Below are 13,938 nucleotides of genomic sequence, written 5' to 3'. Positions count from 1 at the left end.
CATCCCTTCTATGCATGCCAGATATTAGAACTTTGTACTCATCTCTTTCACATGGTGACACCTTCGTCAACTCAGGAGGTCCATCCTGAGCTTACTCCTCCTCCATGGGCACCACGGTGATTACTTCATTTTCCATTCCATCTTGGAGTTGAAGATCCATTGTTCGATGCTGGTGGAGCCGCTGGCAGCTAATCCTGTACACGCACAATGTCACTGTTTAATTCACACTTCGGTTAACAGCGTTCACTGTGAACGTCCGGTCACGATCTCGTAAGCTATTACGTAGTCCGCGGTTCAGTACCGAATCTCGTCTATCTCTCGGTTTTCCTATTCAGTCTGCTGCTACGTCAGATTATTATACTATCGTAATGATAATAATATTACTTTACACATCACGGTTTTCTAAAAGGTTTCTAAAAGGTTAACACAGGCGTCACAGAGATCAAAACTATACACTGTTTATGCGAACTGTATTATTTCACTTAAAATAGGAGTTAACTTCACTTGAACAAAGAACTAACGAGGGCTTAACCGAGCATAGCTTCGCCGTCGATAAGCCGCTAACCCCGAATGACACTTGTCCCTTACTGCAGTAGTTTTTACAAGGGAGCGATACCCCTTCCACTAATTTGCGTAGCGCCTATTCCCGGCGTACTCGAGGTATAATAGTACGGTTAGTCGGTGACCAGTATTTAGTTGATGCGATTGAGACATAACCACTCAATTATCCTTAGGTGAATCTCTTTAAATTAATTAAAATCTCTCCTGCTTCCCCCACCATGCGTGGTAAACTCCCTTTCTCGAGGACGTGTCGTGAGAATAAACAGATGGCCCAGTACTTTTCCACGCAGAAACCACACAGTATTCTTTCTTCTTCTGAAAGTTATCACGGAAGAGGACATTAAACACTCTAAATAAATGTCCCAGTGACATTTATCCCTTTTAAATCGGGAGATGACCCCCTAATTCGAGTTTCATTAATTTTCTAGATCGTAGGTAATTAAGTTGGCCAGTCCGAGTCCAAGATGGCTCCTATATTTCGTTTCGAAAAAGTTAGTTTCCCATCATTCTGTGAGTCTTGAGGAGGGATGTCTTCTCGAGTGATGTCACAGGGAATCCCCATTCATAACCCCTCCCGGGTCTAAGTTGGCTTGGCTTCATCTGCGGGGGCCCCGCTACACAAAGGATAATACTGCGCAATAAGTCTCAGACAAAGAAATCTCGTAGAATAATTTTTAAAATACACAATTTATCCATCTCAATGGTATGAATATTAATTAGTTTCGGTATGACATCGATTAATCATTTTCAGCATTCTTTCCCTTAAATAGCATTGCGTGCGTAATTACGGAAATCAATATCAACCAAAGGTCCTTGGATCATGCCCCTGTTGGGTTCAATACATCTACTCAGTCAGGGAATGAAGGTGGAAGCTATTATCTACCCCATCATCCAGTTTTTAAGCTTAGTAGCTCGACTACCAAAACTAGGGTTGTATTTGATGCATCTTCTAAAACTTCGAACAATATTTCATTGAATGATATATTAATGGTTGGAATGACAATACAACAGGATCTTTACTCTATCATTCTAAGATTCAGAATGCATACCTTTGCCTTCACCGCAGATACTGCTAAAATGTATCGGCAAGTCATGGTTCATGCAGATGATAGGAAACTTCAGCGGATTATCTGGAGGGAATCACCTAGGGACCCACCCTCTCACTATGAACTGACAACTGTAACATTTGGTACAGCATCAGCGCCCTTCCTAGCTACCAGATGCCTGCAGCAACTTGCTGAAGATGAAGAATCGAGGTTCCCCAGAGCAGCACAAGTTGTTCGCAGAGATTTTTATGTTGACGATTTATTAAGCGGCTGTGACGATATCCAGGATGCTCTTCAGTTGCAGTCTGAAATTATTAATTTACTAGAGAGTGGAGGATTTCACCTCAGGAAATGGTGTTCAAACCACCCAGCATTACTAGAAGCAGTTTCAGAAGAGGACAGGGAAACCCAGCTGCCTTTAAGTCTTGATGAAGGCACTAGCGTGAAAGCTTTAGGCCTATTATGGCATCCAGTTACTGATCACTTTCTCATTTGTGGCAATCTGTATTCAGACAGTCCCTATCATGCTGACTCTCATGTAACTAAACGAAAGGTCTTATCTGTTATTGCATCAATATTTGATCCACTTGGGTTGGTCAGCCCTTTGGTAATTTCTTACAAGGTTTTTATGCAGAAACTTTGGCTAGTCAATCTGAACTGGGATGACAGACTACCATCTCAACTAGTCAGAGAATGGGAAGAACTTCACTTTAAGCCACAGGCAGTAAGAGAATTTTATATTGAGCGGTTAGTCACATGTAAGGGATCCCCTGTTGATATACAAATTCATGGTTTTTCTGATGCTTCAGAACAAGCTTATGGAGCTTGTCTTTATGTACGGTCTGTCGACAAAGGGGGACAGACCTGTGTCATATTATTATGTTCTAAATCCAGAGTAGCACCGGTGAAGAAACTGACACTACCAAGACTTGAACTGTGTGGAGCGCTACTACTTGCCCGACTACTCCACAAGACCCTTCCAGCTTTGTCTCTGCCAGTCAGCAAGCTGTACCTATGGACGGACTCCACCATTGTCTTAGCCTGGATCGCATCTCCTGCTACTCGCTGGAAAACATTTGTGGCCAACCGAGTCTCTTCAAGAATACTCACAAGGCTGAATGGAGACATGTTCCTACCAGTTGTAATCCAGCAGATTTAATATCCAGAGGTATTGCTCCAGGACAACTACGAGGTATGAACCTGTGGTGGCACGGACCATCCTGGTTAACTGAGCCCACTGAATCATGGCCAGACACAAGCTCAGCCCATGCAGAAGAGGAACTACCTGAGTCACGAAGCACACTTCCTGTAGTTATGTTGATAGATACAAACTGGGATGAACTTATGCTGAAGTACTCGTCACTGTCCCGACTGACTCGAGTTACTGCATATAGTTGGCGATTTATTCACAATAGTGCCAATCCTCAAGACAAGAGGTTACGGATATTAAGTACACAAGAGCTGCAGATGGCCTTGCACTCCTGTATCAAAATTGCACAACAAGTGTGTTATGCTCAAGAGATAGCCAGTCTCAACTCTAAATGCTGCATTTCAAGGAAGAGTAAAATTGTAGATTTACATCCTTTCTTGGATGATAAGGGAATGCTAAGGGTAGGAGGAAGACTAGTAAATTCAAAACTGCCTTATGACACTAAGCACCAGCTTATCCTTCCTCCCCAGCATGCTCTCACAAACCTTGTAGTGATGGCAGAACACATTAGGCTTTTACATGCAGGTGCTCAATTAGTAATTGCATCATTAAGAGAAAGATTCTGGATTCCCACGGCTAGGGCAGTTGTTCGAAGAGTCATCCACAAGTGCCTGACCTGTTTTAGATTCAAGGCGTCAACAGCTGAACAGCTGATGGGACAGCTCCCTGTTACCAGAGTGCAACAGAGTCGCCCATTTCTTAATGTAGGAACTGATTTTGCTGGTCCTTTCTTCGTCAAGAGGGGAAATGTGAGAAGCAAACAGACAACGAAGAGCTACATTGCATTGTTCATCTGTCTGGCTACCAAGGCTCTTCACCTGGAGGTGGTGAGTGACCTCTCTACTGATGCCTTTATGGCAGCCCTGAGGAGATTCATAGCTCGACGTGGGAAATGCTCCATCATCTATAGTGATAATGGTACTAACTTCATTGGTACCAATAGAAAAATGCAGGATCTCCAAAAACTATTCCTTTCAACCAGCTTTTGTGAAGAGATAAGGAATTCATTAGCAATGGAAGGCATCACGTGGCACTTTATACCTCCCAGCTCTCCACACATTGGCGGACTGTGGGAAGCAGCTGTCTAGTCCATGAAGTACCACTTGAGAAGAGTTGCGGGTAATGCGCTATTGACATTTGAGGAGCTATGTACCCTTACTGCACAGATAGAAGCCTGTCTTAATTCTCGCCCCCTATCTGCCTTATCTAATGACCCCAGTGACCTTAATTATTTATCACCTGCTCACTTCCTAATTGGTGCCCCCCTTACAACCATCCCTGAGCCTGACATTACTGACCTGCCCATCAACAGATTGTCTCGATGGCAGCGTATCCAGTCAATGCAGCAGCAGTTGTGGAAGAGGTGGTCTGCCGATTACCTGAACTCACTGCAGCAGAGGAAAAAATGGACCTGTCCCAAGGAGAACCTAGCTACTGGAACAGTTGTTTTTCTGAAGGAGGACAATCTTCCTCCTCTCTGTTGGAAGTTGGCTGTGGTGGAGACTGTTCACCCTGGGAAGGATGGACTTGCACTAGTGGCTACCATCAGAACAACCAGTGGTCTTTTTAAACGACCTGTTAACAAGTTAATTCCATTACCTATTGAGAACTAATCAGGATCATTGTGGCTAAAACATTATGTGTTTCATGTAAATATTTTTTCTTGTTCATTTCAGAGTGTAATTATGGTGTTGTGTGTGTGATTTGAACTGAGAACTTATAGTGTGCTTAATTCATACTGCATAATAATGGATGAGGACACAGTCAACCTACCTTAGTACCTTCTGTTAACAGTGTGTAAATGTTTTGTTGCTTGTGTTTCTGTTTTGCCTATGTTTATATGTATATATTTTCTTGAATGATCAACTCATTTTGGACTGTACATGAACTCTGTATGTCAGTGCCTGTGTGATATTTGAACTGAACTCTCATGAGGGCATATCTGGCAATTTAATTCGGTTGAATCATGGTGATTCAACGGTGGGGAGCATGTTCCGGCCTATCTATGGCTAGACCACCTAGTTACTCGCTACCACTTTAGGACAAATAGCAGTACCCTTCAGTGTGTACTTATTTGAAGGCTCTCAGCCGGAAGTGGTGTGGATGGAAGGGGATGAGAGACTGTTATGCTTGGGTGCCTCGTGCGAGAGGACACGAGAACATGTGACTGACTGTTATCGAGGGCATCTGCCCATCAATACTCAGTATTATGTATTAATAATGTGTTATAAGTGTCGTAAGTGTAATAAACGTTATTTAAATTGAGTGATTTACGTTCAAAATAAAGGTAGTTCAACCTATTCAATACAAATAAATATGAAATGTAGTATTACATTCCTATTAAATTAAAAGCAGAAGCGGTACCGCTTTCAACCCTAATCTGGGTCATCATCAGCCGAATAAAATGCAAAAAACAATGCATAGGTAAATAAGAAATTAAAGAGTGAGTCTTTCACAAAAACAGTTGAAGAGGCAAAATGTTAATTGGGATTGGCACTGTGCAATTTTAAATCATAAAATCTGGAAGAAGTAGAAAGTCAGTCACTTATAAGAAGTAAGGCACGATCTTCTGAACAGTAGCACAACACACGCAAATTTCAGCACTGTCTCATAATGTTTACAAGGAGAGGTGAAAAGTTAAATGAGTCAGCGAATGAGGCGCGGTGTCACAATATAATTAATGAATATGAAGTCCCAAAATTGTTTAGAAGTCGAAGACGAGTCGCTTGATTGAAGCTCCTGAAGATCAGCGCAACACACTCAATGTCCGGCACTGTGCTTTCAAATGCCGACTGAACTCGGTGAATAGCTTGACGAACCAGTCTGTAATTGCTTCGGTTGCGAAAATGTGTGTGTGTATAAATAATACGATTTAATATAATTTAAGTTCGTAAACAGGATCTTGTAGATTCTTTAGAACAGTTGACGTAAAAAACAATTGTGAAGAGAAAAATGGTAAAAAGCGCAATACCGAAAACAAATGAAAAGCGTATATGCACAGTGCGCTACTTCTTGAAGATAAGAATTCAGGTCGTAATTGATGTAGTCCAAGGCAGCGCAAGGTATGAGTTTAAATTTGAATGTAAAAACTGAAAATGCAGGTGGCACTATAGTATATACAGTTCAATTAGAGAAAAGTATATATATATATATATTTTTTTTTTTAGAGGAGAGGTGAAAAGAAAAGATAGAATAAGTTAATAAAGGAAGAGGATTAATAGATGATAGAAGATAAAAGGGTTGGGAGTCGAAAGAAGTTGCGAAAGGATAAGATAGGGAATTAAAGGAGTATTATTTTATGGTGGGTTAGGAGGGTGGGTTATTGGAGGTAGAAAACGTAGGTAGGATCTTTGTAAGGCATGGAAAATTGAATCTGGATTTTGAAACTTAGAATTTTTAAGAAGAAGAATTAGTAAGTCAAATGGGATATTGGGTTTTTCAGAAATATCATTTAAATTGAAATTAGGGTTGAAGTATTGGTCAAGGTGAATAAAACAATTTTCAGTAGTGTTTAGGAGGGGGCCTTTGTTAATGATTTTAAGTATTTTTATATCTTTTTCAATATTGGTGAAATTATGCTTGGAGTCTTGTAAGTTTTGTCCTATAGCAGAGAATCTGTTGTATTTAATGGCGTTGATGTGTTCGGAGTATCTGATGTTAAAGCTGCGGGCAGTCTCTCTGATGTATGAGGAGCTGCAGTTGTTACATTTGAATCTGTATACTTCGGAATTAGAAAAAGCATTAGATTAGTTTACTGATTTAGAGTTGTGTAAAATATGAAGATTTCTGTTGTTGGTTCTAAAAGAAATTTTCATGTTGTGCTTTTTCTAATTCCGGAGTATACAGATTCAAATGTAACAACTGCAGCTCCTCATACATCAGACAGACTGCCCGCAGCTTTAACATCAGATACCGCGAACATACCAACGCCGTTAAATACAACAGATTCTCTGCTATAGGACAACATGCAAGACTCCAAGCATAATTTCACCAATATTGAAAAAGACATAAAAATACTTAAAATCATTAACAAAGGCCCCCTCCTAAACTACTGAAAATTATTTTATTCACTTTGACCAATACTTCAACCCTAATTTCAATTTAAATGATATTTCTGAAAAACTCAATATCCTATTTGATTTCCTAATTCTTCTTCTTAAAAATTCTAAGTTTCAAAACCCAGATTCAATTTTCCATGCCTTACAAAGATCCTACCCACGTTTCCTACCTCCAATAACCCACCCTCCTAACCCACCATAAAATAATACTCCTTTAATTCCCTATCTTATCCTTTCCAAACTTCTTTCAACTTCCAACCCTTTTATCTTCTCTTATCTACTAATCCTCTTCCTTAACTTATTCTATCTTTTCTTTTCACCTCTCCTCTAAAAAAAAAAAAAAAAATACTTTTCTCGAATTGAACTGTATATACTATAGTGCCACCTGCATTTTCAGTTTTTACATTCAAATTTAAACTCATACCTTGCGCTGCCTTGGACTACCTCAATTACGACCTGAATTCTTATCTTCAAGAAGTAGCGCACTGTGCATATACGCTTTTCATTTGTTTCCGGTATTGCGCTTTTTACCATTTTTCTCTTCACAGTTGTTTTTTACGTCAACTGTTCTAAAGAATCCACAAGATCCTGTTTACGTACTTAAATTATATTAAATCGTATTATTTATATACACACATTTTTGCAACCGAAGCAATTACAGACTGGTTCGTCAAGCTATTCACAGAGTTCAGTTGGCATTTGAAAGCACAGTGCCGGACATTGAGTGTGTAATACCAATATAATGATGTACATCATTTGATGGCCAGGCAGGCATCAATTTTTGAAAATGAGACATAGCTCTCATAGTGCATTGGCACTGCTGGTGGCTTCAAGTAGCCTATGCAGTGGCCTCCACGGTAAGCACTAGCCTTGCGTCTTGGGTGGTGTGCTAAGTTCCAATTGACGAGCCTAACTTAGCACACGAGGGCGAAACGCAGGCAACCAAGAATGAGTTAGCTGGAAAATTTATAATGTCCAATAACGGACCATTATATTGGTATTATAAATTTACTCATTCGGAACATAATATTTTAGGTTCCCTATGGGAATCAACATCTACATCATTGAGTGTGTTGCGCTGATCTTCAGGAGCTTCAATCAAGCGAGTCGTCTTTGACTTCTAAACAATTTTGGGACTTCATATTCATTAATTATATTGTGACATCGTGCCTCATTCGCTGGCTCATTTAAGTTTTCATCTCTTCTTGTAAACATTGAGAAAGTGCTGAAATTTGCGTGTGTTGTGCTACTATTCAGAAGATCGCGCCTTACTTCTTATAGGTGACTGACTTTCTACTTCTTCTAGATTTTACGATTTAAAATTGCACGGTTCCAATCCCAATTAACATTTTGCCTCTTCAACTGTTTTTGTGAAAGACTCACTCTTTAATTTCTTATTTACCTATGCATTGTTTTTTGCATTTTATTCGGCTGATGATGACCCAGATTAGGGTCGAAACCGGTACCGCTTCTGCTTTTAATTTAATAGGAATGTAATACTACATTTCATATTTATTTGTATTGAATAGGTTGAACTACCTTATTTATTATTTCAATTTCATTGTGATACATTTCAGTACGGAACATTATGGAATTTTTACCTTTTACATATTGTATTAATCTCTTTATATACCCTTTCGATTTCATCATCCGCTGAACTAGTAGACATATAGACCTGCACTATTGTGGTGGGCATTGATTTGGTGTCTATCTTGACGACAATTTTTTCGCTATGCTAGTCATAGTAGCTTAACCGCTGCCCTATTTTCTCATTCATCATTAAACCAATTCCTGTATTTCCCCTATTTGATTTTGTGTTGATAATTTGGTAGTCGCCTGACCAGAAATTCTGGTCTTCCTGCCAATGTACTTCACTTACACCAACTACATCTAACTTTAGTCTATCCATCCCTTTTCAGATTCTCTAATCTACCAAAAATTAAAACTTCCAACATTCCACGCTCCGACTCGCAGACTGTCGGTATCCATCTTCCTGATGATCGCCCCATCTCATGTAGTCCCCACCCAGAGATCCGAATGGGGGACTAGTTTACCTCTAGAATATTTTACCCGGGAGGAAGCCATCATCAGTACATCATTCATACAGAGAGAGCTGCATGTTCTCAGGAGTTAGTTACGGCTGTAGTTTCCCGTTGCTTTCAGCCGTGTAGCAGTATCAACACAGCTAAGCCATGTTCAGTATTATTACAAGGCCATATCAGTCAATCATCCAGACTGTCGCCCACTTCAACTTCCGAAAGGCTGCTACCCCCCTTTCGATGAACCATTGTTCAGTCTGGTCTCTCAACAGATACCCATCCGATATAGTTGCAGCTGCGGCTTGGCTATCTGCTTCATTGGGACACGCAAGCCTCCCCACCATGGCAAGGTCATATGGTGCGCAGGGGAGGCGAGATAAGGTAGTGTCCAAATTTGAATAACATAGATGTTGATTCAAATAGGCAACCTGAAATATTTGTCCGGAATGAGTAAATTTATAATACCAATATAGTTGGTCCTTTGTTGGACATAAATTTTCCTGCTAACTCATTCCTGGTTGCCAGCATTTTGCTCCAGTGTGCTAAGTTTTTCTCATCAGTTGGTAAATAGCACACCTACCAAGATACATGGTTAGTGCATACCGTGGAGGCCACTGCATAGGCTACTTGGAGCCATCGGCAGTGCCAATGCACTGTGAGCCCAATTTAGCACACTGGGGCAAAATGCTGGTAACCAGGAATGAGTTAGCTGGAAAATTTATGAAGTTCAATAACGGACCAATTGTATTGGTATTTCAAATTTGAATGTTGAAGCAAAAGGTACTCTAAACTTTTGACTACCTTAGTCTAAAATACCAAGTTTCAGCAAATTAAAAATATCAGTTGTTGCGTGATAATGGAACACACAGACATACAGACGCGATGTTAAAAAAAAAAAAAAAATCGCCAGTCAATTTCAAAGAAGTCTGAAATGCGCAACAATCCTAATGCAATTCAAACTAGCTTGTCTTTGTAAAGCTGACACTGACAAAATTGAATGTTTGCATGCTGCTCTTCAAAATCCATTTTTCTTGTGTTTCAGCACAAAAGTGGCTAACATTGGAAGAATGCAACTGTGTGTGCTTTTGTTTCACCACTCATAAGCAGACAATTTTATTATGGAGGGCAAGGACGGTAGGATAGATTTGACATTAACTACATGCTCGTAGTTTACTTGATCTGTGCATTCCCTAGACTTTGAATCCTACTTCATGATATAGATAACAGAATTAAGCAACGGTACTTCAAAAATGTAAATAGATCAATATTTTATCTTTTTGTCCAAAATGGATTTTGAAGAGAAATGTAAGATACATCAAAATACATGTTTCTGATGTTTTCTTGTATGTTCATTTGGTAAGTTACTTTTAAAACTGTGCAATCTTGTCAGTGATGAATGTGTTGTTTGTTACTGTGATTTGGCTTTCATTTTTTTTTTTTTCAGAAATTGGAAGGAAGGAAGTGGATGTTATAACTGTTCCTACACGGGACCAGATTATGGTTCATGAACCTAAACTCAAAGTTGATCTTACAAAATATCTTGAAAATCAGCCCTTCAGATTTGATTATGCCTTCGATGATACATGCTCAAATGAACTTGTTTACAAGTGAGTAATATTTATCTTTTTTCTGTTTTTGAATACAGGTGTGGATACTGAAGTTCTCTTCTCTGGTGACATATTTTCTTTGTAACTTAGATTTTTATTGGGAAGTAACTCCAATACAAAATTGATATCTCCAAAAACAGCAATATACAAATAACATTAATAATGTACAGGTGTGTTAGGGAACAGAGTCTTGTTTCACCTTCTTCCTGGCTGTCCAGTATAGGGCAAAAATTTCCTGTGTTGTACCAGGTAGTGGTTGGGTAATGTCTTTGCATTCAGTGCCCGGTAATCGCCACATGGACACCACTAAGAAAACTCATAGAACCACAGCCAAAATTCGTGCCACTTAAGACTGATAAAATTTGGATTAAAGACAAAATCAAATATCTCCATGAAAAAAAATCTCTTCTGAACCACAAACTATATGAAACTCATTTAGAAGTTTCCACTCTTCTTTGCCCCCTCGAATGTACATCCTTTTAATTACACATCACTAACAAACTTAATCATACTTTGTTTAAGAAGCAAAACACACTTGACAAAAAATGGAATGCGCTTTCAAAAACAACACTTAGCAAACATAATACCCCAAACAGCGTTAAATCAACCTGTAGTGAACATAAGTAAAATCAATCTCTATGTCAATGATCTCGAAGTGCTGAGCAAGGGACCTAAACATAATTGGGGTAATCCTTCTAAATGTGATAATTTAATTTCCACCGTAGCTGAATCAGAATTAGCCATTATTAAGTTACCCTTAAATATACAAGAAGAGGTTCAATACAAAGTCAGATGTAAGCTGTCCTTAATCTACATCAAACCATTAAACCAAACACTGAACACATAGCTAAAGTCCACAATCTAAAGAAAAAAAATCAAAAGCAATGAATTAATAATAACAAAGGCCGACAAATTGAACACTACTGTAAATCGTGGATACTGAAGATGGTTTTCTGTGGTTTCCCATTTTCACACCAGGCAAAGGCTGGGGCTGTTCCTTAATTAAGGCCACGGCCACTTCCTTCCACTTCCTAGGCCTTTCCTATCCCATCGTCGCCATAAGACCTATCTGTGTCGGTGCAGTGTTAAAAAAAAAAAAGTATGTATTTCTTTTATGCACATCAGGTCTAAAGGACCTTAAGTTAAAGGAGAAACAGCACATTATCATAACATTCTCCCTTGCAATTCATAAGGTAAGACATAACGCCTCCACAACAATCCACATCCCCCGAGAATACATGATCGTTGAGTAAAAAAGATTAAAACGGGAGAAGAGGGAGAGTGCACCAAGCTCATAAAATTAAAGCAAAGGGAAAATGAGGGTTACCATGGTTACACGCCAAATAACTAAGATAAAATAGAAAAGCGCCCCGTACAGAGTAAAACATATTAAACTAGAAAATAGGTAAAGCAAGCCAATGACGGCAATGTGAAACGAATAATAAATAAGTGAATCAGACACAAAAGCTATCACGGATCCAAGGATCAGAACCACCCACGCTCACACAGAGACCACGGAGGTTAGGTTGCCGCATAAAGGGACACACAGGCCGGACGTATAAGAACGTCAACCACACAGCACATAAGAAAATAAACAACCGCTCTCGAGCTGAAACAGACAATATGAAACAGAAAGTGGTCCATCTTAGAGAGATGGAGTGTCTCTATCCAAAACACACAGAAACCAGCAAATCGCATTGTTAGTTGGTATTCATACCACGCAAGAGTGGTGGGCATGAAATATACAGAACACGCAGTAAAATAATAGAACATGAGCTCAAGCGCTATGGTTAAAGTGACATGAGTGAAAGGTCTCGTCGGCACACAGCAAAACAACTCGTACACACACATGAATCCGCGTCACCTTCTGTTCTCAAAACAAACATAGCGGATCGGTAAAGGAAAATACTGAAAGAAGTGTGTAAAAGCAAAGTTAACCCCTTAACTGGGTTTGACGTCGCACGAGTACTGGGTTTGACACCTTTAGGCGTTCTTGTACTTCTAAATGTGTTCTTGCGTAGGGTTAGCTTCCTGGAGGCGTCTGACTATTCGTAATCACTTCTGCCATCTACTATCGTAATTTAAAACAAATTCCATTCATATTAGGTGTGATTATTGCTGTCCTCTTCATTTCTATCCTGTCTCATGCCAGTCGGGTAGTTTATTACAAGATATTAGAACCATTCCGTATTGACGGTTTTCACTTTACAATGGCGAAAAATGAGAGTATCCTTCTATTCAATACATCATATATTCAGTCATTAGACGGAGCAAACCAGTTCAAACATGATTCGGCTCGCTTGAGCCATCTTCAATGAAAAAATTAGGGGGGTTGGAATAAAATACATAATATAAGTTGAAAAAATGCTTAAAAACATAATGAAAGAGCAAATGAAAAAACAAACAAAAGAGAGCCTAGACGGAAACAAAATTAGCACATATATACAATATTTAACTCAATATGCAGAGCAAAAAACAACTTATTGCGACAAAATTCAGTGAAACAGGTGTTAATTTAAAATAATAATAATAATAATAATAATAATAACAATAATAATAATAATAATAATAATAATAATAATAATAATAATAATAATAATAATAATAATTGAAACTCTAATATCCCATGTTGCTAAGATAATGGAAAGGATACTGGAAAGTAGAATAAGGTTGAGGGTTGAGAAGCAGATACAGGAAAATCAGTTTGGTTTCAGAAGTGGAAGGTCAACAATAGAGCCCATTTTCATTATCAGACAACTAATGGAAAAGCATTGGGAGTACGGGAATGATATGGTGATGACATTCATTGATATTGAAAAGGCATATGACAGTGTCCCTAGGACGAAAGTTTGGGACAGTCTGGTGCAAAAAGGAATTGGACAGGGATTAATAAAAATGATCATGGCATTGTATAAGGAATGTTGTAGTTGCGTGCAAACACAAGTTGGCAGGACAAGTTGGTTCAAAATCACTAGCGGGCTGAGACTGGGAAGTGTTCTATCACCAATCCTGTTTACAATAGTAATGGATGACATCATGAGAACGGCAAAAGCAGCATATGGAGGAAGAGAAATGAACATGATGTTATTTGCAGATGATATTGTGATTTGGGGAGAAGACGACAGGAAGGTTCAAGAACATTTGAATGTGGTGAATGGGAAGATTGAAGAATGTGGATTGAAAATAAGTGTAGAAAAGAGTAAAACTCTTGTTATGACTAGAGGGGAGAAAGAAGGGAAAGGTCAGATTAGACTTGCAGACAAGCCCTTGGAAGTAGTGGAAACGTTTAAATACCTGGGGAGTGAATTAATGGAGAATCCTCGACTGGATACTGAGATTAGTAAAAGGATTCAAGCTGGAAGTTGTTTCTATCATAGTGTAAGAAATATGTTATGGGACAAAGATGTGCCAATGGAA

General features: G+C 39.0%; 1 protein-coding gene across 3 annotated transcripts in view; it reads left to right on the top strand.

Annotated features, from left to right (window-relative positions):
- Positions 1-13,938, top strand: part of Klp10A (kinesin-like protein 10A) — a 664,442-nt gene that overhangs the window by 451,368 nt on the left and 199,136 nt on the right. For all 3 annotated transcript variants that reach the window (XM_067145844.2, XM_067145843.2, XM_067145845.2), the window contains one exon: positions 10,359-10,521. In XM_067145844.2, the coding sequence (XP_067001945.2) occupies positions 10,359-10,521 (163 nt within the window). The remainder of the gene's footprint in view (positions 1-10,358; positions 10,522-13,938) is intronic.

Source organism: Anabrus simplex, chromosome 4, assembly GCF_040414725.1.
Source record: "Anabrus simplex isolate iqAnaSimp1 chromosome 4, ASM4041472v1, whole genome shotgun sequence".
NCBI classification, from domain to species: Eukaryota; Metazoa; Arthropoda; class Insecta; order Orthoptera; family Tettigoniidae; genus Anabrus; species Anabrus simplex.
This window is presented reverse-complemented; position numbering and strand designations above follow the sequence as displayed.